This window comes from Pan troglodytes, chromosome 11 (assembly GCF_028858775.2).
Source record: "Pan troglodytes isolate AG18354 chromosome 11, NHGRI_mPanTro3-v2.0_pri, whole genome shotgun sequence".
In the NCBI taxonomy this organism is placed as follows: Eukaryota; Metazoa; Chordata; class Mammalia; order Primates; family Hominidae; genus Pan; species Pan troglodytes.
In genome coordinates, this window is record NC_072409.2 from 110472843 (window position 1) to 110499205 (window position 26363).

The 26363-nt window shown below is 42.1% G+C and overlaps 2 protein-coding genes and 1 long non-coding RNA gene across 11 annotated transcripts in view; 2 read left to right on the forward strand and 1 right to left on the reverse strand.

The window, feature by feature from the left end:
- CD274 (CD274 molecule) overlaps nt 1-14658 on the reverse strand; it is a 32519-nt gene extending 17861 nt beyond the window's left edge. For 2 of the 6 annotated variants that reach the window (XM_009456283.5, XM_009456282.5), the window contains exon 1: nt 2079-2319. The gene's annotated coding sequence lies outside the window, so the exon portion shown is untranslated. Of the gene's footprint in view, nt 1-2078; nt 2326-13632 lie in introns of those variants that run through there. The other 4 variants (XM_001140705.6, XM_054658661.2, XM_063788736.1 and 1 more) reach the window with 4 other exon arrangements.
- LOC134807753 (uncharacterized) lies at nt 59-4947 on the forward strand. The gene is made up of 2 exons (XR_010148982.1): nt 59-147; nt 4713-4947. It is a non-coding gene; the product is annotated as an uncharacterized LOC134807753 (long non-coding RNA).
- PLGRKT (plasminogen receptor with a C-terminal lysine) overlaps nt 14323-26363 on the forward strand; it is a 74994-nt gene continuing 62953 nt past the window's right edge. Inside the window, exons 1-3 of one of the 4 annotated variants that reach the window (XM_009456272.4) lie at nt 14323-14485; nt 16007-16132; nt 19987-20073. In XM_009456272.4, the coding sequence (XP_009454547.1) occupies nt 19993-20073 (81 nt within the window). In that variant the 5' untranslated portion in view covers nt 14323-14485; nt 16007-16132; nt 19987-19992. Of the gene's footprint in view, nt 14486-14726; nt 15067-16006; nt 16133-19986; nt 20074-26363 lie in introns of those variants that run through there. The other 3 variants (XM_063788739.1, XM_063788738.1, XM_009456273.5) reach the window with 3 other exon arrangements.

The following is a 26363-nucleotide window of genomic DNA, read 5'->3' on the forward strand; positions in this document are numbered from 1 at the left end:
AGCTCCATTTCCTTGGGGTGCAGCTGTCATTAGTGAGGGACGAAAAGGCAGAATACAAAGATCATGTAAATACACACATGTTCTTTAACCTCTAAACCTCATATCAGGGCAGTTGGTCTAAGAGAAGAAGACTGACATCTTCTTCAGGTAAGAATTATGACCATATGTGAATTCCCATATCCGAATGGAGACATTTAAAGAGCAATGAAATGTGAACTGGGGAAGAAGTGATGGCTCATTCAGGTTGGGGAAGTGGGTTTGTCCCTGGGGGAAGCCCAGTATAACACTATGGAACTAATACTACTTCTCTATCTTCCAAGGGTAGGATGGGTAGGAGGACGAGATAGAGAAAAAGTTAAGCAGCCAGGAGCAGTGGCTCATGCCTGTAATCCCAGCACTTTGGGAGGCCGAGGCAGGCGGATCACCTGAGGTCAGGAGTTCGAGATCAGCCTGGCCAATACGGTGAAACCCCATTTCTACTAAAAATACAAAAATTAGCTGGGCGTGGTGGCAGGTGCCTGTAGTCCCAGCTACTCGGGAGGCTGAGGCAGGAGAATCACTTGAACCCGGGAGGCAGAGGTTGCAGTGAGCTGAGATTGCACCACTGCACTCCAGCATGGGCAACAGAGTGAGACTCTGTCTCAAAAAAAAAAAAAAAAAAAGACAAAAAAAACCGGTTAAACTTCCTTTCTCAAAAGTAGGAGCAAGAGGCCTGCATGGTGGCTCCCGCCAGTAATCCCAGGACTTCTGGAGCCTGAGGAGGGAGGATCGCCTGAGGCTAGGAGTTCGAGAACAGCCTGGGCAACATAACAAGAGCCCCATCTCTACAAAAACAAAAAAAAATTCTTAAGTCGGATCAAAGATTAAGACAGTTGATTTATTAAACCTCTACTAAGTGACCAAACTTTATTAAACTCGATGAAACCCCATGCCCAACCTCCTTCTCAGTCACACTGAGACACTCTTGTACATTTTCCACATGGGGTTTCAATTCCCCACAGTATTTCTGTGACTTCCTTGAAGACCACACTCTAACTGCTGTCGTGTGGCCTCTGCCTACCTACTTTTACTGAGAAAGGCTAAGTTTTTCTTCAGAGTATCGTAGTTCTCCTTAAATACTGTTGACGACTATCATTGTCAACTGATACATCCTTTCTGGAAAGCATTTTCAGTTTTCTTCAAAAGGCCTTTAAAATATTCAGGCTCTTTGACTAAGTAGTTACACTTCTAAGTTTACTTGAAGGAAACAATCAGCAATATTCCGGAGATATATATGCAATGAGTTCAGTGAATGGCTAAGACAGAACCACTGTAAATAACCTTGATACCCAACAGTGAGGAATTAATTTCATTTAGTTACCCAATCTAATCGAATGCAGCAATGAAAACATTTTTTAGAAGGTTATTTAATTCATAGAAAAGCATCCACGGTAAATTTTTTTCAAGTATTAAAAAAAAGAGGTAGAACAATGGTACTTTTACTTCTTGTGTTATAAGACAAACCCAGACTGAACTTTGACATAGGCCAAGGTCAATGTGTCTAAGAAATGTTTTATTATACTATTTTTATTCTTAGGCTCCTCCATTCCTCTTTTAGGACTCCTTTGGGTTCTCAGAATGGACAGAGCAAATAAATATTCCGTTCAGGGGTCCTGGACCTGCTTAGCGCAGGAAGAGACTTACTTAGATGCTGCCGCTGGGATAACTTACACAAGTCATGTTACTAGCAAGCAGCTGACGGTGGACTTGGACCCGTGTCCAGACCTCCAGCCTAGCATCAGAGCTATATTCTGAACACACAGTCCTATCCTATACTACCTATCTTATTTATTTTTAGAGGTATAGATTATTTTTAGAGCAAAACTGAATCGCGCCTGGAGGAAGGCCAGATGCATTGCCTGTTCTTATTAACCCCAACAGGTAATTGGCTCTACTGCCCCCTAGACCATCGCGTTCCCTTTCCCTTCTCCTCTCTCCATCCCATAGAAAGGGTGTAGAGACCCTCCGTCCTAAAGTGCCCAGCGAGCTAGCCAGAGATGCTGGGCCGTGGGCACCCACGGAGGAACAACGCTCCCTACCTGCAGGCGGACAGAAGCGCGGCTGGTGCGGAGCCTCGGGAAGCTGCGCAGGACTGGGGCTGCGCGGGACGCGCCAGCTGCTCAGCGTTGCGCCAGGCCCGGAGGCGGGGGCCCGCCCACCTCTGCCCAAGGCAGCAAATCCAGTTTGCCGGGCGTTGGACTTTCCTGACCTTCGGTGAAATCGGCGGAAGCTTTCAGTTTAGGTAGCTAGTGTTGGTGTCCTAGGAATAAAGCTATGTACAGAAATGAAACAGAAAGTGAAACATGTCAGTCCAGTTTTCTTGTAAATGAGATTTTCACCGGGAAGAGTTTCGAAGATTAAAGCAAATCCACATTTAGTATGTTATTAATAAAAAAAGAAATTTACAGCAAGCCAACATCTGAACGCACCTTGATTTTACCTTCAGAGGGGTAAGAGCTTAAGGTTACCCCTTAACCTTTATCAGAAAGGTTTCCCCCTTTCTGATAAAAGCCTCTTCAAGGTGACTGAACATCTTGACATAACTTGATATAACTCTACAACATATAAAAAGTCAGCAGCAGACCCATATGGCTTTGGTTTTTATTCTAGAAAGTAGGTGTGTGTGTGTATGGGTGTATAATAGGAAATATATTTTTAAATCGTGGATTCTGTGACTTCCTCAAAGTTCCTCGACATAATGAAACTTCATTTGCTTTGTCATTAAAAGAACTTCCCATCCCGAGCTACATCTTTTAAGAATGCTCAAGGTCCCTGATATTCTGCCACCCTAAGGATTAAGGCTGCGGAAGCCTATACTAGGTGAGGGTTAAGAAAGCCCTTTTGAAAGCTTTGGGTTAGTGAATGGGCCCAAGATGACAGACGATGGTGTCATAATTTACTTAAGTATTATCCCGCGCTGAACTTCTAGGTGCTCTCTTTTCTCGAACTCCTTGACCTCAAGTGATCCGCCAAAGTGCTGATATTACAGGCTTGAGCCACCGTGCCTGTGTGCTCCCTTTTCTTTTTTTTCTCTTTTTCTAAATTGAGAAATTGGACTCTTCATTGTTTGCCTTTCCTTCTTATTCATTTCAACTGCAGTTCAAAATACTGCATAATGAATGAATATTGAGATAGCCCTTGCATTGGTTATGACATTTGCTTCCAAAATAAGAATTTTCACATTCTGATTGTATCACAGATTTTTATTTTTATCTGGGAAATTATTGAGGCTGACACTGCCTTGATTTGGCAGGAGCGTGGAGTTCTCTTTGGCCTCAATAAAATTGCAATAGAGGTTGGGCCCAGCTCAGATGTTCCTTCTTTCAAATCACTTTTGAGGTCACATAGTAGAATAGAGCAATTTTGGTGACTGTAAGTTTGGGTGACTTCCCAAAGTTCCCGAAGTTGGGTGACTTCCCAACTTTGGTGACTGTGACCTCTAGGAAAATATAGACATTATGTGGCAATACAGTTTACAGGTACTGCATATATATAGTCTGTGTATGACACACACATGTACAACAAGTTTCATGAAAAAATACTTAGACCTACTATCTGCAATGCCCTCTGATATTTTCATTTAATGTTTTATTTTTCTAAAAATGGTCAAGACCCAGGGCATAAACTTTATGATCTGCTAGTTCATCATGACTCTTGAGGTCTGCAAAAAACAAAAAAAACAAAAAAAACAAAAAAAACTGGCTTTAGAGCCATCTACCACTAACTAGCTGAGTTAACTTGGGCAAATAATTTACCAAGTAGCCAGGATTAAATCATATCCTCCTAGATGGCCTGGATGATCTATGAATAATTTTTTAAACTGAGGATGGGTATTTTGTTTTTGTTTTATGAAAGCAGTGTTCAGGGTCTACCTAAATGATCAATGAGGCAAACGGAATTTGCCTTTCTCTAAAGTTGCTGATGGGAATTGAGGGTATTTGCTCAGCTTGCTGCTCAGTGATTTGCGTATTAGTAATGTGAGGATTTGTGTTTTTGTTCATCTTTCCCACCTGTTTCTACCCTTCAGCCATTCATTTTCCCATACAATTGATCAACTATCCGGAGATTGAAAAACAGGCTGTGTTTAGAAAAAGAGAAATTTTATTACCTCAGAAAAATATGTAAAGCAAAACAGATGGTTAATGAGTGGGGGGATAAGTCCTGAAACTCTGTGTGAATTTTTTTATTTGGACGAAATAGATGGAGAAGTGCTGAGATGGGAGAAGAGCAGTGGGGAGCCAGGGCTGAAGAGCTAGATACTCTGGTCATCTTGAATACCACCACTTCCTATTCATGTAACACCTACTCTATTCATTTTTAGACATATAAATTCATCATTGCCAATGTGCTGTTTCTCAGAGTGTCTCTGATGGTTACTTGCATTACACTCGACTTGGGGTTAATGTTTAAAATACAGATTCCAGGGTTCTGCCTGGGATCCAAACTTGGGGACAGGGTCTTGGAGGTCAACATTTTAACATTGTCCTCAGGTGAGTCATGTTCACATTTGAAGTTTTGAAAACTAGTGATTTAATATTTAAGGGAAAAAATGAGCCAAGAGTTCTTTGCAAGTACAGCTGTAACTCGCTTTCTTCCATCTAATTTGGCTGATTTATCAATACCATCCTTCCTTCTGCCTCTGTCTACCCTGCTTGCCACTTTTGCTTCTAAAGCAGGAGAGATGATCCTCATTTGTACTGATCTCAGGAGGGCTGATTTCAAGATCTTATAAGTGGACCTGAAGAGATGTGAGCAAATTCCTGGTGAAGGAGCAATTTCCAGTAAATGTTCTTGATCTTCAAAAGCAGCATATACTAAAGAGACTCAAAACAAAAGACATGACAAACTGCTTTGTTTGCATCGAATATTTTAAAATGCATTTTATTATGTATAAAGACAATATCAAGATTTGTCTCCAGGTTCTATTTTTGATCATGTAGGGTTTTAAACCACTGCCCTATGCAATGCTCATTTCTCTTCCTCTGTTCCCATCCAACCCCTCACATTTGTTGCCCCTACCCTTGTCATAGACTCACATCCTATATGTGTCTCGTGTCAAACAGACTTCGTGGAAAAGAATACTTTGTTCTAGTTACACAAAACAATGGTTTAAATGACAGGGGTAATTAACATGTATCGGTGACCAGAGAGTAGCAGCTGTCCTCATCTGACACTCACAATCAGATGCTTCTCTCGCTCACACTGTGTCTCTCTCCTTCCTATCCTAAGCTGTGGAAGAGCTGGGCAGGTGAAGAGCTCTTGCCTTCAAAGGGCAGACCCCATGCCACAGGTACTTTAAAACAAAGATGAGGCCTCAAACAATTTCCCCTACCCACAATAAGTTCATAAATCCAGACATAAGTAGTTATGGCCTGGATAAATGCTGTGGGAGTTGGGGAACACTCTGTGGTAAATATTTTAAATCTAGGGAATCTCAATAAATCAACAAAATGCCACTAAAGATAAAGTTTACAATTGAGAGATACTCTTTCAGGGGATCCTAGAAAATATTTCCTGATTTAATATCCTAGAACTAATAACATAAGTGAGTGTCACACAAATGAAATAGTCACCTTGTGAATCATTTCCTTTGGTAACCACACTTAAGGTGAACTGGATCAAGAACCCATTTAACCCATTTATTTTTGTAGGCTCATCATAAAAGAATGAGAAGTAGTTTTTTTCTTTTCCCCACCATTTCCTTGAAAGGACAGCAAGACCTTTCTGCTCAGAGAGAGATATGTTCCAAACAGAAATTAATAAATAAAAATTTCAGATACTGAAAAGTCCTATAAAAGAAAAAAGAAGACAAGTCAGAGCAATATGGTATAGCGCACAGGTGTGAGGTTCCTTTAGTTATGGTGGTCAGGAAATGTGTAAGAGGTGATATCTGAGAAATGAATCATGAAGATAACCATGGAAAGATCTGCCAAAAGAGCATATTTGGCCATGGGAAGAGACAGGTACAAAGACTATAAGGGTGGAACAAGCTTGGCAAGTTCCAAGGATGAAAAGAAGAGAATTGTGGGTAGAGAGTGAGGAAGAGGGATGGGAGGGTCAAATCATATCATGAAGAGCCTTGAGGACTAGGGGAGAGGTTGGATTCTACTTGCAATGAAAAGCCACCAGATGGCTTAGAGCAGGGTAGTTGCCTGATGAATGTTCTAAAAACACCACTCTAGCTGTGGTATGAAGAATGGAATATGGAGGGGACTTACATTCATGGAGGCTGGAAAATCTTTAGGAGCTGTTTCTGTAGACCATGTTCAAAATATAATTTGGAAGTAGAACCAGTAGGACTTATTGAGGGATATTAGTGGTAATGGATAAAAGGAAATCAAGGAAGATACATACTCACACACACATATATTTGTATATATTTATATACATTACATATATATTTGTATTTATATACATTAAATATATATTTGTATGTATTTAATATGCTTTTCCAGAGTAGGATACTATAGCCAGTTTCAATATTATGTGCATTCTCTAAATTAAGGAAGTCTAAAAACAAAACAGAAACTTTCCTGGTAAGTGAACTACTGGAAACCAGTCTAAACCAATCAAGAAAATCATGATTTCTAAAGAAAAAATTACAGTCTTTTCTGGAAATGGAGAAATTGGTGGCAGTATGTTGACAGTATTTCAAAGCCATGCTCCTGAGGCTCGCTATTAACCAGGCTCCAGTTATTTTGGAGAAATTCACAAGAAGGGCTGTGGGTTAAGTTTAGAGCATTTTTAAAAAAACAATTCTTATTTTTTTTTTATGATTCTAACCATTGGAATATTTGAAACATTTAATGTTTGAACATTATTAAGATACAATATTTAGATATTTGACGTTGTTTTCTACTTCGTGTAAGGGGGTTTGGCATCTTTTAGAAGAGAGACTCGAAGGTAAGTACAAATATTCTGAATAGTGCAGTATATCATTAAATACAATATCAGAATTTCATTACTCAACACTTATTCCATGGATTAGAGAATTCTTTTTTTTTATTATACTTTAAGTTCTAGGGTGCATGTTCACAACGTACAGGTTTGTTACATATGTATACATGTGCCATGTTGGTGTGCTGCACCCATTAACTCGTCATTTACATTAGGTATATCTCCTAATGCTTTCCCTCCCCCCTCCCCCAACCCCACGACAGGTCCCGGTGTGTGATGTTCCCCACCATGTGTCCAAGTGTTCTCATTATTCAATTCCCACCTATGCGTGAGAACACGCGGTGTTTGGTTTTTTGTTTTTGCAATAGTTTGCTGAGAATGATGGTTTCCAGCTTCATCCATGTCCTCACAAAGAACATGAACTAATCCTTTTTTATGGCTGCATAGTATTCCATGGTGTATATGTGCCATATTTCCTTAATCTATCTACTCATCTGACAAAGGGCTAATATCCAGAACCTACAAAGAAGTCAAACAAATTTACAAGAGAAAAACAATCCCATCACAAAGTGGGCGAAGGATATGAACAGACATTTCTCAAAAGAGGACATTTATGTAGCCAACAGACACATGAAAAAATGCTCATCATCACTGGCCATCAGACAAATGCAAATCAAAACCACAATGAGATACCATCTCACACCAGTTAGAATGGCGATCATTAAAAAGTCAGGAAACAACAGGTGCTGGAGAGGATGTGGAGAAATAGGAACACTTTTACACTGTTGGTGGGACTGTAAACTAGTTCAAGCGTTGTGGAAGACAGTGTGGTAATTCCTCAAGGATCTAGAACTAGAAATACCATTTGACCCAGCGATCTCATTACTGGGTATATACCCAAAGGATTATAAATCATGCTACTATAAAGACACATGCACACGTATGTTTGTTGCGGCACTATTCACAATAGCAAAGACTTGGAACCAACCCAAATGCCCATCAATGATAGACTGGATTAGAGCATTCTTTTGACTAAGTACAAAGAAGGAAAGCCTCAGAGGCTGAGAAATGCCATCAGGTGGGCATCAGCACTTAGGTGAGTGTGTGAACTCTGGAGATGAACTGGATAGGCCACCCTCCAAGCACCTCCACGTTCAGCACCTCCAGAAGCTCTCCAAATCCCCTCATTTAGGGATTTTTATGGGGACTTCATCATGTACACATCAGCAATTGTTAACTCAATCTTCAGCCCCTCTCCCCTTTTCAGAGGATGAGGTAGGAGCTGAAAGTTCCAAGCTTCTAATCATGGCTTGGTCATTCTTGTGACCAGCTCCCATCCAGAAGCCCACCAAGTTACTTCAGGAGAACGAAAGATGCTCCTATCACTATGGAAATTCCAAGGGATCAGGAGCTCTGTGTCAAGAACTGGAGTCGAAGATCACATAGAACAAAAAATTTACCTAGCATACCTATCACTCAGGAAGTTATAAGTCTTTTAGGAGCTGTGTGCTGGAAAATGGGGAAAGAAATTAATGTATATTTATTTATTATAATACCACATATAATAAGGTAGATCATTTTACTCATCAGAGTTCAGGAACTGTTCTCTGTTATTTTTATACACATTCAGAGTAGGAGACCAAGTTGAATTTCACAGGATTGCAGGAGGCTGAGATTCACAGGCTGAGAATAGGATCATGTGAGTTGCATGGGTTTCAAGAGAAGGAAGTTAACAGGGGCTTAGTATAGTGCTGTAGTGCCCTCGCAGTTGAGGAGGATAGATATAAGGTGCTCCTGTCAGTGGGAAAAAATAGGAAAGAGAGAAATATCTAGAGAAGATTTTAGGAGTTTCTTGTTCAATATGCTGTGTGAAGCATTTGCGGGGACTCCTTCAGAAAGCATAAGGTGAAGACCCTCATTATTCTTCATGCTTCACAGTTTACGTTTTCATTCAGTTTATGTTTTCTTAGAATGCTATTACATGCATGGACTGAGCCATGTGAAGCCTCAGTTTTATTCAGGTTACACTCTGAAATATAATCATTTTCAGCTCAAAAAAGCTTCCTTGACTTTATTACCCCTTATATTTTTATCTTCTCCAATTACTCCTTTTCATAACAAACATCAATAAACTGTATCATTACCTTTTAAAGCTATCAAATTAACAAAAGAAAACACAATAATTATAATAAAGATTAAAATAGCAGCAATGGTAAAACATATACCATTTACAAAATGTCAGACCCTATTTTTGTGATTTACACATATTAGCTCATTTAAATCTTACAACAATCCTGTAAGGAAGGTACTATTATTGCCTCTATTTTAGAGATGTGGACACTGAGGCACAGAGCTTTAGTAACTTGTCTAAACCACACAGCTAGGAGATAGCACAGCTGGGATTCGAACCCAGACATCTGGTTCCAGTGTTTATGCTCTTAACTATTGTGCAAAGGTATGGTGAAATCAGCATCCTTACTCACTGCTGGCATGGTGTATTTGTTCAACTCCAAAAAGTTAAATGCAGAGTTACCATATGACCCAGCAATTCTGCTTTTACATATATACCCAAGAGAATTGAAAACATACATTGATATAAAAACTTAGCAGCATTATTTATAACAGCAAAAAAAATGGGAACAATCCAAATGCCCCACAATTTTGAATGGATAAACAAAATGTGGTATATCCATACATTGGAACATTAATCAGACATAAAAAGAAATGAAGTACTGGTACATGCTACAACTTGGATGAACCTTGATCATACTAAGTAAAAGGAGCCAGACACAAAAGGCCATAGATTGTAGGCTTCTGTTTATATAAAATGTCCAGAATAGGCAAATCTATAAAAACAAAAAGTAGGTTAGGGGTCCCCAGAAACTGGGGGAATGGGGAGAATGGGGAGAATGGGGAGTGGCTGCTAATAGGTATGAGGTTTCTTTCTAGGGTGAAGAAAATATTATGGAAGTAGATAATGGTGATGGTTGTACAACTTTTTGAATGTATGAAAAACCATTAAATTGTACATTTTAAGGTGGTATATTTTATGGTTGTGAATTACATATCTTAATCTTAAAAATCTCTAGGTAGGGAGAGAACAGGATCTGAGTCCACTGATGCCATTATATTACAGTGCCACATGGTGTCACCGTTGAGGAATGGATGAAGTCCAAAGAAGGCTTACACAAAGCTTGTGTTCAGGTCATGTCCAAGCTACAGAGGTGCCCCAGGATTGGAGTGAAGGTTAAAATCCAGAATTTGGGGAGCACCATCCCAGAATGGTTTAATATTAAGGAGGTTCTAGCCTCAGCCCCACACTGTGCAACTATTTACAGTCCTTCACAGACTGAAGTTCTTGGCTAAACCTGGTTCCCAGATCAATGGGGAAATTCAAATCCTTGTGAAAGCATCTCTGTTAAAAGGAGACACTGCTAGGCACATCTTAAACTTCCAAACACTTTATTTTTTGAAAAACTGCTTCTTTATGGAGGTCCCAGGAAATATTGAGCAATTTTTACTGTCCTGGGATAGGGAGCATCAAATGAGTTGAGGATTTTACATCAATTTTCTCTAAAATATTTATACTACTTAATTCAGTGTATACATATGCATGCGCATATATATATGTGTTTATATATATACACACATATGTATATATGTATATATACACATATGTATATATGTATATATACACATATGTATATATGTATATATACACATGTGTATATATGTATATATACACATATGTATATATACACATATGTATATATGTATATATACACATATGTATATATGTATATATGTATATATACACATATGTATATATGTATACACACATGTATGTATATATACACATATGTATATATGTATACACACATGTATGTATATATACACATACATATGTATATATACATACACATACATATGTATATATACACATATGTATATATGTATACACACATATGTATATATACATATATGTACTGAGAAATATCCAGCAATGGAAGTTGTTACATACACACTTATTGAAAATCCTTTAGCTGTTAAAAATGGTAAATATAAATGCAATGTAGCAACATAAAAATCCTTATGCTATAATGCAAGATGATATAAAACACATATTTATATATGCATAAAAATGTACACATATATATTCACAAATTCATACAACTGAAAATAATTCACATACCAGTTAAAGTTATATGCCATTTGATTCTGAAATAAATTTCCTTTAACCCTCTTACTCCACATTTTATAAAATGTGTCCAATATCTATACCAAGACTTTTTTTTTCAATTTCCTGGGCATATTTTTCTATGGTCACTTTTTTCACTTATGTTTTAAAATTATGAAAAACATCATACATACAAGAATATTTATAATGTGTGTTTTCGGTTTAACATGTATCCATCAGGAATCAGAATTTTACTCAGTTGGTTTGATTAAAGAGATATTAGTGAAGACACTACTTAAAGGAGTATGATTAAGAGAACCATCCAGTTGAGTCATCCAGAGTCTAGCAACAGCAGGAAGACTGCGCTCTCTCTAGGCTACATAGCAAAGGAGAAAAGTGTTTCCAGAGCCCATGGAGCTGGAGCCATGGAGAAGGGACTGCTTGCCAAGAGCTGCAATTGTGGAGAAACACAACCACCACCAGATACTCAACCCCAAACAGAGAAAGAACAGAGAAAATATACCCTGATGTCTTTTTCCTCCTGCCTCCCATCTCCCTGAATGCCTCCCGCTGTCCAAACTCAAATGGAAACCAGCTGAAGAGAGCCCAGGTGGTGCCGTCCAAAGAGGTCAGCTTTGGGGTATAGAACAGGGCAGGGAAGTGAGGAGAATGAATATGATGGAAGGCAAACAGAAAACCTAGACAGTCTAATTGTTTTGTCACCCAGAATTTATTCTTTTCCTTTGCTCAGATGAAGAGCAGCTCATCCCTTACATGTGAGAATAACAGAGTCTGACATTATTTCTCCTCGACCAAACTTTAGTCAGGCTCCTCTAAGCCATCTCCTTGATTTGATATTGACCTTGGGCTGCAGTGTTCATCCTTGCAGAATCAGTGTTAGCAAGAATCCTGCTAAGTCAGTTTAGAGAGGATCTTCCCACCCTGAATGTTTGACCACTCTCAATATCTGATCAAATTCCTTACCCCCACCAGCCCCCAGGTGGTGTCTGCTTACCCTGGCCTACCTTTAGCAAGAATCCTGTTAGGTCAGTTTAGCAAGGATTTCCCCTACCCTTGGTGTCTCTTCTTAGTAATTTTCCATCCACGGACCCCACCCCCATCCACACAACCTGCTCCTCGGCTATAAATCCCCACTTATACTTACTGTATTCAGAATTGAGCCCAGTTCTTTACCAAGGTCTCTTTCCCCCTATTTCAAAAGTTGCTGAATAAAAATCTATTTTTACTGCTACAACTATTGTCCAGCTTTGATTTTCTTTAACAAGCCCCATCAGCTGCCATATTGCCTTGAGGGGATGTCAGTTCAGGTACGTTCTCACCTGGAAACTAACTTGTAATATTTATCTCCACCAGTACTCTTTATGCAGGGTAATAGGAAAAGAGAGTCAGGGAAGAAGTAATTAACATTTTAAATGGAGAGCTACTATAATTCCTGCCTCTAGAGCTTGTTGCAAGGCTAAAATTAATAATCATAGCTTCCTACTCATTTACTTATGTTTCCCCTGCCCTATGCCAACACCTAGGTAGATCAGGATTTTTTTATCTGGTATGCTTCAACACTTTAATTTCTTCATGATCTGAAATTTCTGCATTACTTCAGTTATCTGATAATCATTATTATGGCACACGGCAGTATTAAGAAGTGCCCAGTGAATCTCCAGGTGTCATGCATAGTTCTTCTTGCCCTCAATATATAGATGTAACCCAATTTCCTTTTGGTATTTGGGATGAATCATACCATTCTGTCACTGTGAGGAATCAAAGTGACCAGAGGGCAGTTTCAGCTTTCGAATCAATGAATTGAAATTCAATTCAATTCAGTGACTGGGTCTTCTAGTGGAAGCATTCCTTCCTTTGGATCTAGGCTTCCAAACACAATAAACCCAAGGTTGTAGAAATGGTGTGCTGGAACACTATGCAGCCATAAAAAATGATGAGTTCACGTCCTTTGTAGGGACGTGGATGAAGCTGGAAACCATCATTCTCAGCAAACTATCGCAAGGACAAAAAACCAAACATCGCATGTTCTCACTCATAGGTGGGAATTGAACAATGAGAACACTTGGACACAGGAAGGGGGACATCACACAGCGGGGCCTGTTGTGGGGTGGGGGGAGGGGGGAGGGATAGCATTAGGAGATACACCTAATGTAAATGACGACTTAATGGGTGCAGCACACCAACACGGCACATGTATACATAGGTAACAAACCTGCACGTTGTGCACATGTACCCTAGAGCTTAAAGTGTAAAAACAACAAAAAAAGAAACGGTGTGCTGGATATTTTCTATTTATCCCTCCAGGCATTGTGCCTAGTAGGCTGACCTCTACAGACTACACAGACCTAGCTCCAGTGTCTTCTGGCTTCCTGGTGGATCCAGCCAGTGGAAGACCCCAGCTGGATATCAGAGCTGGGAGAACAGAGAGGTGGGTCTTCTCCACTCTGTCCCTGCTTTGGGCTGACGTCTCAGCACTGGCTACAACTATAGAATCTCACCTTACTTGGTGAAAAGTTGGCATTGCTTGCTTTCCTCTACTGAACGACACAGTTCCAGTTGGTTACTCTCGTACAGCCACAGCTACCGCTCTCGCCTTGTTTTAGTAACTGCTTCCTTCCCCCACCCCCTCAGCCCTATAGTTAGTAACAGCTCCCCGCCGTTACTGGTTACTACTGGTTATGGAAGGCGAACTATGTGCCCGACACTGTGCTAAATGCCCACATATATTATCTTTTAGTCCTCACAATCCAATAAATTAGATGGCTTTAGTCCTATTGCAGAGGTAATAAATTCAGAGTGACAGTGACAGAGCTAGAAATTGAAGGTAGGTGTGTTTATGCTAGAGTCTGTGCACTCAAACACGATTCCTTACTTCTTGCATCACTTGTTAACCTCCCTTCAAGAGTGTCAAACCTCCTGGTAACCCGCCCATTCCCTCAACTGGAAATGAGGGTGCTGTTGCAATTTTCTCATCCAGCCATTCCACAAATGGTATCTGGAATGTGGGACCCACAGTCCAGAATCCTGAGGGCTGCTGTTGAGAGCATCAGGACGCGCCCAGGAGGTCAGGGCGGTGTTCACTCACACGCTGAGCCTGGAGAAAGTTAGACGCCTTCTCCACCGCTGTGGTGGTTAGCAGGGACTTTCCTGAAGGCCAGAGACTGGTGACGTTCATGCTATTTTTCCAAGCCATTTGGTAGCAAAGAACAGAGTGCCAACAATTCAAGCATTCTCTCAGGCTGGGAGAGAGACTTGGCTTATTCAAGATAGAAATTGCTGGTGAGGTTGAGACGAGACTGACATCTCTCTGAGCAGCAGGGGAGAAAGACGGCTCTGTTCAAAAAAGAATGGGTAATTTCAGTCAGTTCTGTTCTTTCTCGTTTCTGTCTTATCTTTATGACTTTTTAATAGTGCCAATTTAACAGATAAGGGGACAGAGGCCTTTAATTGAGAATTCCACTCCGCTTCCTCTGCCTCACCTCAAAAATCTGGCAGCTGAGTCGCCGCGGCTTTGAATTTGCCTCTTTTGACCTTCCCCTCCCACCTCTGGTAACACTGAGCCTGGCCCGGAAGGACACACCCGGCTTCTGGCGGAAGTGCTGGCTCTTTAAAGAAGCCGAGGGCTGCGCGAATTGGCTGAGGTGCGTCATCTACTGTAGCTGGGCGCCAATCCCAACGCTGGGCGGAGCGAGGCCCGGTCCCTGCAGCGGGCGAAAGGAGCCCGGGCCTGGAGGTCTGTGTACCGGTCGCCTGGTCCCGGCACCAGCGCCGCCCAGTGAGTGAACACCGGCCGCAGGCGGGTGGGGAGAAGGGTCAGCCCGGCCATGTCAGTCAGCGCGATCTCCTGGGCTCCGGGCTTGCCAGGCAGCGCTGGGCGCCCGCTCCTCGTGAGCGCCTGCTCTTGGCTCTCGCACTGCCCCTGGTGCTGATAGGTATTGCCAATCTCGTTCCATTAGAGCGCGTTCTTGTCGCCTGGCGTGGACTCCGGATCTCTCCGTAGCTTTAAAATAGAGTTGAGAAAAACAGGCAGAGTGCTCTCAACAGAAATCAGCACACTATTGCGGGGAATACCTAAATTACAGTAATTGGCCTCAGGGAGCGAGGGCGGTGTTAATTACAGAAAACCTCCGGAAGCTGTGGGCTCTGGGCTGGAATTTGCAGGGGGATGTGGCTTAGTTTGAATGGGATGCAAATATTTATTGAAAATGATTGTGGTGAGACGATCAGTCATACATTCAGGCAATGTGTCATCTGATCAGGAAATAAGTCAGCGCAGTAATCCCGATGACAGAATTCATGTAATTAATTTTTTATGTCCCCCCAAGTAAAATCAAATCTAGGTACTCACAGGTGACCGGAAGAAAGGCTGTCTGGAACTTGCAGGCCCCACTTCTCCTCCCCAGAAATACACCTTCCCATAGTAATTTATAGCTCACCTGAGGCAGGGCTGAAGCATTAAAGACCCCTTCCAAGATCTCAGAAGGAATCAAAGGGAAAATGAAGACAGAGGGATTGAAATCAGGATTCTCTGCAAAACATCACTCTGAGACACAGTGATGTTTAAAATTATATAAGTAGCAAGACTTTTTTTTATGCATGGTAAAAAGTGTTAGAATTTTTAAAAGACTTAACTTATACAAGTGAGTGAAATCAAAGTTATCCCTATTGCAAGGTCAACTTTTGCTTATTTTCTGATACATATTTTGTGAGCAAGAGGAGATAGCTGAAAGTGTTCTGGACACCCTAGGGAATATTCCCAGACTTTGGGAGATGACTTTGCCAGGAATGGGGAAGTTGGGAAAGGAAAGAATGTTGAAAATACTGAACTCCAGGGTGAAATTTACAAGGTGTGATGGGTTTATTTATTCTCAGGTGTGGTTTCCCATAAGGAAGCTCTTCTTCCTGCTTGGCTTCCACCTTTAACCCTTCCACCTGGGAGCGTCCTCTAACACATTCAGACTACAAGTCCAGACCCAGGAGAGCAAGGCCCAGAAAGAGGTAAGTCTAAATACTAACTTCCCAGACAGTGTTTCTTTCCCAGATGATTGACATGAGGACTCTCTCTTTTCAGTGGAGATCCTAACCCCTTACAAACAGGAGCACTTTAAAGCACACAGCTCTGTGATATACAGGGTATGTGGAGGAATAGTACTAGAGTACAGTTGTTTTCTTTATAAATGTTTGCAGCAGGTGTAAAAATTTAGTCATCCACTCCTATGTTCAGAAGAAAAATAAGTAATGGCAAGTGGCCTGAGCCACAGTTTTTCTTGTATCTCTCATGCTTTGTGCAAATATTTAGGGGAAGTAGACACCATGGAGACTATCAAGATGGATAATATGTCACTCCTAACCTCAGGCAGGTTCTGGTCTGCTGTTAGAGATGAGTCACATGGGACTATTAGGGTTTGGAGAAAGGAAAGAACTGCCAAATCACCCTGCTGTCAGTGAGTGGCCTCTAACTCTGGTCACAGGGTGCTCGAGTGGCACAGTGGCAGAGGGGGAGGGAAATCTCACCACCTCAGGCCTTTTCAGCATTGTGCCTCTTCATCCTGGTAAGTGGTTTGGTATCCTGTGCTCAGCTTTGAAGCTGACTCTGGCACAGAGCCCTGAAACTCCAGGTGTATCCTTGGTCAGAATACAAGGAAGTCACTGAAGTCTTGCTTGCAGCTCCCACTCACCTGGAACCCCATTAGCTGGGCTTCCCACAGAATACTTGGGAATCCTGGCTGTAATGAATTAAGACTGGCCATTCTTACCTGAGGTTCACAACCCTACTCAACAGCCTGTTAAAGAGAAAAGGTGTCAGCAACATTGTTGAGAAGGGTAGAGCAGTTGTAACTTTCCCCTGAGTTTTGCAATATTCTGAAATGCAACCAACTAACTCAAGGTCTTCTGTACCCACCCAGTTGGATTAAGAATAAAAATTGGAGTTCTGTCCCTTGTAGAGTTGACAGCCAACTTAAAAACTTACATAAGATAGACACTACTGTGCATTCATCTAAAAAGTACATTTTCCAGGACATTTAAGTATCTGTATGTTTTTCCATTTTTGAGAACTTTAGTACATGCTATCTTGGAGAGAATGAGAGTGAAACTGGAGGAGGATGGCTAAGGCAGTCAGCAGTGGGTGGATGGAAATAAGGGGCATGTAGGAGAGGGACAGGAATTGTGGTGGGATGACAGGAAGAATAACTGGTCTACTGACCTTGAGACAGCTCAATCTTCTTTCTTTTTTTTTTTTTTTTAGTATTTATTGATCATTCTTGGGTGTTTCTCAGAGAGGGGGATGTGGCAGGGTCATAGGATAATAGTGGAGAGAAGGTCAGCAGATAAACACAAGAACAAAGGTCTCTGGTTTTCCTAGGCAGAGGTCCCTGCGGCCTTTGGCCCTGTTTGTGTCCCTGGGTACTTGAGATTAGGGAGTGGTGATGACTCTTAACGAGCATGCTGTCTTCAAGCATCTGTTTAACAAAGCACATCTTGCACCGCCCTTAATCCATTTAACCCTGAGTTGACACAGCACATGTTTCAGAGAGCAGGGGGTTGGGGGTAAGGTTATAGATTAACAGCATCCCAAGGCAGAAGAATTTTTCTTAGTACAGAACAAAATGGAGTCTCCTATGTCTACTTCTTTCTACACAGACACAGTAACAATCTGATCTCTCTTTCTTTTCCCCACATTTCCCCCTTTTCTTTTCGATAAAACCGCCATCGTCATCATGGCCCGTTCTCGATGGTCGCTGTCTCTTCGGAGCTGTTGGGTACACTTCCCAGAAGGGGCGGCCAGGCAGAGGCGCTCCTCACTTCCCAGACAGGGCGGCCGGGCAGAGGCGCTCCTCACTTCCCAGACGGGGCGGCCAGGCAGAGGCGCACCTCACTTCCCAGACGGGGTGGCGGCCGGGCAGCGGCGCTCCTCACATCCCAGACGATGGGTGGCCGGGCAGAGGCGCTCCCCACCTCCCAGATGGGGCGGCCGGGCAGAGGCGCTCCCCACCTCCCAGACGAAGGGTGGCCGGGCAGAGGTGCTCCCCACTTCCCAGACGAAGGGCGGCGAGGCAGAGATGCCCCTCACCTCCCAGATGGGGCAGCCGGGCAGAGGCGCCCACTTCCCAGACGGGGCAGCCGGGCAGAGGTGCTCCCCAACTCCCAGACAAAGAGCGGCCGGGCAGAGGCGCTCCCCACCTCCCAGACAAAGAATGGCCGGGCAGAGGCGCTCCTCACTTCCCAGACGGGGCAGCCGGGCAGAGACACCTCTCACCTCCCAGACGGGGCGGCGGCCGGGCAGAGGCGCTCCTCACTTCCCAGACGGGGTGGTGGCCAGGCAGAGATGCCCCTCACCTCCCAGATGGGGCGGCCGGGCAGAGGCGCTCCTCACATCCCAGATGGGGTGGCCAGGCAGAGACGCCCCTCACCTCCCAGACGGGGCGGCCAGGCAGAGGCGCCCACTTCCCAGACGGGGCGGCCGGGCAGAGGTGCTCCCCACCTCCCAGACGAAGGGTGGCCGGGCAGAGGCGCTCCCCACTTCCCAGACGAAGGGCAGCCAGGCAGAGGCGCTCCCCACCTCCCAGAGGGGGTGGCCGGGCAGAGGCGTTCCCCACCTCCCAGACGAAGGGTGGCTGGGCAGAGGCGCTCCTTACTTCCCAGACGGGGTGGCCGGGCAGAGATGCCCCTCACCTCCCAGACGGGGCGGCCGGGCAGAGGCGCTCCCCAACTCCCAGACAAAGAGCGGCCGGGCAGAGGCACTCCCCACCTCCCCGACAAAGAGCGGCCGGGCAGAGGCGCCCCTCACTTCCCAGGCGGGGCAGCCGGGCAGAGACACCCCTCACCTCCCAGACGAGGCGGCGGCCGGGCAGAGGCGCTCCTCACTTCCCAGACGATGGGCGGCCAGGCAGAGACGCTGCTCACTTCCTAGACGGAGTGGCGGGCGGGCAGAGGCTGTAATCTTAGCACTTTGGGAGGCCAAGGCAGGCGGCTGGGAGGTGGAGGTTGTAGCCAGCCGAGATCACGCCACTGCACTCCAGCCTGGGCAACGTTGAGCATTGAATGAGCGAGACTCCGTCTGCAATCCCAGCACCTCGGGAGGCTGAGGCGGGCAGATCACCCAAGGCCAGGAGCTGGAGATCAGCCCAGTCAACACGGCAAAACCCCGTCTCCACCAAAAATACAAAAACCAGTCAGGAGTGGCGGCGCGTGCCTGGAATCCCTGGCACTTGGCAGGTCGAGACAGGAGAATCACCGGAGCCAGAGGCAGGGAGGTTGCAGCGAGCCGAGATCATGGCGGTACAGTCCAGGCTCCGCAAGAGAGGGAGACCGTAGAAAGAGGGAGGGGGAGGGGGAGGGAGAGGGAGAGCTCAATCTTCTTAAAACGCAAATGCAAAGAGCACAAAGAAATATGTTCTTAAGACGCACAAGGCATCTTCTTAATCATCCCTCCTCAGATGCAAAGGTTCTGTTGCCTAATTGTACAGCGGTAAGAAGATGGATGGTATCCACCCTTCCCCTCACAAAAAAAGAGAGTTGTTTTTTTCTTCAAGAATTCAGTTCTTCAAGATTTATGGTGGGAAGAAAAATCAGGAAACAGCCATATACTTATAAAGCAGGGAAGGATTTTGGAAATTATCTAGTTCAATCAGTTGGTGTTAGGTGAGTAAAATGATGACCAGACTCGTTAAGTATGCCTGAGGTCAGGCAGCTAGTTAGGAGCAAGAACTAGAATCCACACTGTGTTCCTAGATCAGAAATTTTACTTTTTTTTTTTTACTTTGTCATAAGCCCAAGGTAGCTCAAAGTGGAGCATACAAGAATGCATGTAGTATATTATTATAAGTCTCCTTGCTTTTTTTACATTTTAGGTCAAAATGGGGTTTATATTTTCGAAATCTATGAATGAAAGCATGAAAAATCAAAAGGAGTTCATGCTTATGAATGCTCGACTTCAGGTATGTTTTAAAATAATTAAGCTATTATGTTGTTACAATGTTTAAAGTTTCTACCACATGTACTCCAGCCGTACATTCTCTTTGACCCCCAACAATAAAATGTTCTTTGGGCTGCATCCTTGAAACCAAGATAAAATGGATTACTAATTATCTGGTGAATGGGCTAATTTAAATCTCCAATCCAGATAAATTTGTGTAAAAATTTCCATTCTGTAGGAAGAGATAACTGCTTAGAGTATGTGGTACATAGAATAATGCCCCCCACCCCCAAAGATAATGTTTGAGATGGGGAGATTATCCTGGATTATGCAGATGGACTCATTGTTATCACAAGGGTCTGTCTTTTTTTTTTTTTTTTTTTTTTTTGAGAGAGTCTCACTATGTTGCCCAGCCTGGAGTGCAGTGGTATGATCTGGGCTCACTGCAACCTCTGCCTCCTGGGTTCAAGCGATTCTTGTGCCTCAGCCTCCCTAGTAGCTGGGATTGCAGGCATGCACCACCACTCCCAGCTAATTTTTGTATTTTTAATAGAGACAAGGTTTCACCATGTTGGCCAGGCTGGTCTCGAACTCCTGGCCTCAAATGATCTACTGGCCTCAGCCTCCCAAATTGCTGGAATTACAGGTATGTGTGCCTGGCTCACAAGGGTCTTTATAAGAGAAAGAAGGAAGCATGAGAGTCAGTATAAGAGAGATTTGAAGATGCTACACTGCTGGCTTTGAAGATTGTTTAACGATCATGAGTCAAGGAATTCAGGAAGCCCCTAGAGGCTGTAAAAGGCAAGGAAACAGATTATTCTTTAGAGCCTCTACAGGGATGCAGTCCTGCCAGCCCATTTTGGACTTCTGAACTTGGTGTTGTTTTAAGCCACGGACTTCATATAATTTGTTACTGCAGCAATAGGAAACTAACATGGAGTGTGAAACCTTAACATTGGATTTAGACGTGGCCGGATAGAAAAGATCAAAGCACTGCAGAAGATTATCTAATTGCCTAATACAGGTTGTAAAAAACATTTTAAAATGTTGCAAGTCAAAAAATCAAGTCTTAAAAGTTTGACCCGAATTATTTTCCTAAGATTTCAGACAAAGATGTCTAGGCCTCTGTGGCCCATTGTGGCTCTGGGAGTAGAAAGTCCTCCTGTAAGGCATGTAGCTAGTGGTAAAAATGAAGACTAAAGCCAGACTGCCTGAGTTTGAATCCCAGTCCCACCCTTGACTAACTGTGTGACTTGTGCCCCAGTCTCCTGATCTGTACACTGGAGGTAATAATATCCCCTTCAAAGGGATGTTTTAAAGATTAAAGATGAAATATATAGAACAATGCCTCAAGTTTTTAGAAAAATGCTTCTCACCTCATAAATATTTGTTGCTGTTGTTACTATTATCGTTTTTGATGACTGACAAGAGTGTCTTATGCAGAATAAATATCTCTTTGGGGACAATGAAACAATTGAAAGAATGGACAACTGAATTATTGTAACAGAGCAGTGACCTAGGCGAGACCAAGTATTAGGTTTACAAATCAGCCAGGTGTCCGATGCTTAGCACGTCCTTGTCAAAGACCTTTGGAAACTACAGGGTTTTTACTCTTTATGTTGGTCCCCATGAAGTCAGGGTCTGTGAAGGGTCTGGGATTTTACCCTACTTGCAAGCTAACGTGTTAGCCTATTACAGAAGACTGGAGACAACTACATCAGAGTCAGAGGACTTTATTACTCACAGCACAGCAAAGAGCATGAGCGTGGTGGTGTTAATTCCCCATGTCCTCCAAAACTCACCGAGGTGACAAAGATGGGCATGGGCGAAATGAGTGCTATGCCCTCAGTGGATTTGTGTCACAGTTGAGCAGCGTAGAGTTTAGGGAACCTACTGCTTTTACAGTGGGCCATGAGCAAGGGGTGGGTTGTGGCAGGGGGAGAGGGTGGGAGCTACTCTCCTCGTAGTAGTTGTGTCCTGGTTGACCCACCCCAAAATGGAGATGTCAGACCTGGGAGTTACAAGCCTCCATGGGTTCATTTTTAACAAGAGCTCAGCAGCAGACCAACGATTGCGTCCCCTTTTTGAAAGGGGTGTGTTATGGGTTGAAATGTGTCTCCTGTCTCCAAATTCATATGTTGAAGCCTTAACCTCTAGTACTTCAGAATGTGATCTTGTTTGGAGATAGGGTCTTTACAGAGGTAATCAAGTTAAAATGAGGTCGTTAGAGTGGGCCCCAATTCAGTGTGACTGATGGCTTTATGAGAAGAAGAAATTTGGACACAAGACCATACAATTCATACTGGACTATTCATACCGGGACCATACAATGTGAATATGAAGACAGCTGTTTACAAGCCAAGGAAGGGGCCTGGAACAGACGCTTCTCTCACAGCCTTAGTAAGGAACAAACCTAGCAGACACCTTGATTTTAGATTTCTCCCCTTCAGAACAGAGACAATAAAGTTCTGTTGCTTAAGCCGTCCAGTTTGTGGTCCTTTGTTATGGCAGCCCCAGCAAACTAATACAGGATGTATTTGGTGCCTGTGCCAAGCAGGTGGTGCTGCTGCACTGGGCAGTGGCCTCACTGGAGCTTCATAGTGATTTTCTTTTCCTCCCTGGGCTTCTATGTTTCTATTAGACCACCTAGAAGGGGTCTGGGAATCCCTGACTGGGGAGTCTGTTTTGGTCACTGTGAGTTTTATAATACAAGCATGTAATACATCAGTGTCATTGTACATTTGTATGTAGTGGGTAGGGAGAGTGTTGACACACATCACAGTATCTTGAATTGGCTATAAAGGTCCCTTTAATTTTTTTTTACTCATTGTGAAGTTTGCTCACACTCTATAGGTTGAATTCAGTTACTTTCCCCCACCTAGTCACAATATACATGTGATCAAGCATGATGACTCACACCTGTAATCCCAGCACACTGGGAGACCATGGCAGGAGGATTGCTTGAGCCCAAGAATTCAAGACCACCCTGGGCAACATAGTGAGACTTCATCTCCATTTAAAAAATTTAAAAAATTAGCCAGGCATGGTGTTACACAACTATAGTCCCAGCTACACAGGACGCTGAGGTGGGAGGATTGCTTGAAGTGGGAGGATTCCTTTCACTTAAAGGAAGCACTTTATTGCTTCTCTTTGGTATATCCAAATTGCCAGCATCACTACTCTTCTACTTTGGGGCTATGGTTAAGTAAAACAAGGGTTACCTGCACACCAGCCACTGTGATATTGTGACAGCTGATCTGATAACTGTGATGGCTGTTAGGTAACTAACAGGCAGGTAGTGTGTACAGCTTGGCTACACTAGACAAGGGGATGATTCATGTCCCAGCTGGAATGGTGGGAGATTTTATCACATTACTCAGAATGATGGGTAATTTAAAAATTATGAATTGTTTATTTCTGAAATTTTCCATTTAATATTTTCAGACTGAGGTTGACCATGGGTAACTCAAACTGTGAAAAATGAAACTGTGGATAAGAGGGGACTGCTGTAATAAATTAGCCTGTTATTATTTCATGGATGCTGGCAGAAGACTTTATTACTCGTAGCACAGAAAGCGGCACGCACTCCAAGTCCCATAGAGGAGATGAAGGAGAGCCTCGTTGGATGCTGGGATGGATGCTTTGGGTTTGTGACGTAGCTGAGGTACATTGAGCTTGTGGACTCTATCACTTTCATCATGAGTGATGAGCAAGTCTGCTCTTTGACTGGAAGGAGATGGTACCTCATCCCTCAGGGTTGCTTACTGCAAACACAACTCTGGGAAATGGCCCAGCTAAAGAGCAGTCAGGGCCTGTGACCTCATCCTACCCAGCAAGATCGTGCAGGAAGACTTGGCCCATGGTGGATTGATTCTCCCAACATACGTTGCTTAAGGTGACTAGGTTTTTCTTATTGATCAAGATACACTTTATTAATTATTTCTTAATTTCAAGAAAGGATGAACAGGGGAATATAGACCCACATGGTTGAACCAGCGTTCTAACTCTAGAGATACTTGAGTTCTCATCCTACCTGGGGCAGCCTAGAGAGAAACATCCTCATCTACAGTAGTTTCGGAAGATCGGGTTGTTCCTTGAATGTGTCCCACTTGAAGGAATTAAACTTCCAGCATCATTCTAGGGTTTTGAGCTGTTCTTTCCTTTTTTAAGAGTATGAAGTATTTGATATATACCACAGAGTATATTTATATCAAATGTAAGTTATGGAGTATAATAAGATGAACACCAGCGAATCTCCCACTAGGCTTAAGAATTCTGTTATGACAATATTCCTGAAGCTCCCTGGGGGTTCTCCTCCCTATGTATTGAGTGAACCAAAATAGCTAAGGCTGGGCTGGAATTGACCTCATGTCCCAGAAGTCCCTAGGGTTGAAAAGGACCCTGCAAATGGCATGGAATTGACTACTGGGCTAGAAGATGTTGTCTTTTTAGGGTCTTCAAAGATGAAGTTTTAAAAAAGATTCGATTGAAATACCATGTGTAAATAACATCTTTAGCCTGTGATTCAGTCTTTTGGCTATTTTTAAATTGAATGGCACCTCATGAGAAGGATAAATAGAAGAAATAAAGCAAAACGTTTATTAGAGTAAAGCCTAATAAATAAAATCTTATCCTACTGGAGTTTTTTTAGTTCTTTATTTTTTGATTAAAAACAAAGATAAATCACAGCTCAGTAATTTTGTGTTATTGTTTTTTTCTTTTGGGGGAAAAGACCACTCATGATTCAACCCCATCTCTTATACCACTGGTCAGGCTCCCAATCCTGGCTGCACATTTGATTCATCTAGGGCCTTTTGAATGTTTGGGTCCCACCTCAGACCTTCACAGAGTTGTTATTTTAATCTCTCTAGGGGACTGTAATGCAATGTAATGGTCTGGGGTGAGAACCATTTTTTTCCCTTCTTTTTCTGTGATGCTACATAATTATAATTGGTGATTGTCAGTGATTTAATATAATCTATAATGGAGATAGAAACCAAGCAAGTTTTCAATTAATAGTAAGCCAATCAGGAAATGAAATTAAATCAATCGCTGGAGTCTGATTAACCAAATTTATGAAAGGCCTCAAATCAAAAGGTTTTCTTTTTTTAACTAACGACTTTGGTTCAGATTGTGATGGAGAGGATTCATGCTACTAGTTATAATGATATTTTCAGATTATCAACAAACTTCAGTTTCTTTCTAGCCTGTGTTAGGATGGTGGATGAGTGGTAAACTCATCTAAAAACTCCTCTAAAAATGAATACTTCCTTAAAATGCCACTAGGAGGCACACCTAAACTAATTTTATGTCACCTGAGTGGCTGGAAAAGCATTTTGAGAATGAGGGAAGAACATATTCTGTAGGTCCATGCTATGCTACAGTGCTAGGTAGGCAAAGCACTTATGGTCAATGTAAAGATTAGTTGGGCAGTAAATACATGTTTATTTGTTGTTTATTGTGTTCAAGCAACAAACTAAAGATTTTTTAAAAATACATGAGATCTAGACTTTGACCTTTATATCTGTTGTTAGACTTTGGTGTTAAGAAAATGAGGCATAGCTATAAACCAAAAAATACAGTTATTTAATATTAATATGTATAGGCTGGGTGGGGTAGCTCACGCCTATAATCCTGGTCAATACGGTGAAACCCCATCTCTACAAAACAACACGAAAGATCAGTCAGGCGTGGTGGCTCGTGCTACTTGGGAGGAGGATCACTTAAGCCCAGGAGTTTGGGACCAGCCTGGGCAACATGACAAAACTCTGTCTCTTTGTCTCTCTCTCTCTCTGTCTCTCCCTCTCTCCCCCTCTCTGTGTGTATATATATATAAAATATATAATTATATTATATATAATTAATGTAAATATATTAATATATAATATAATAAATAATATATTATATTATATTGCTGTATAATATAAATAATATATATTATATTGTATTATATATAAACATATATTAAGTATATTATATGTTAATAATATATAATATATTTTATATGTTATATATTATATGTTAATAAATAATATATTATATTTTATGTTATATATTATATGTTAATAATATATAACATGTTTTATAATATGTTATATATTATATGTTAATAATATATAATATATTTTATAATATGTTATATATTATTACATTATGTATTATATATTATTATATATAATATATTAATAATAATATATATTATATATAATACTATAGGTACACATCACATTGCCCAGCTAATATCTAATATATATTATATATAATATATGACATATAGTGTATATATACTATATGACATATAGAAATATATAT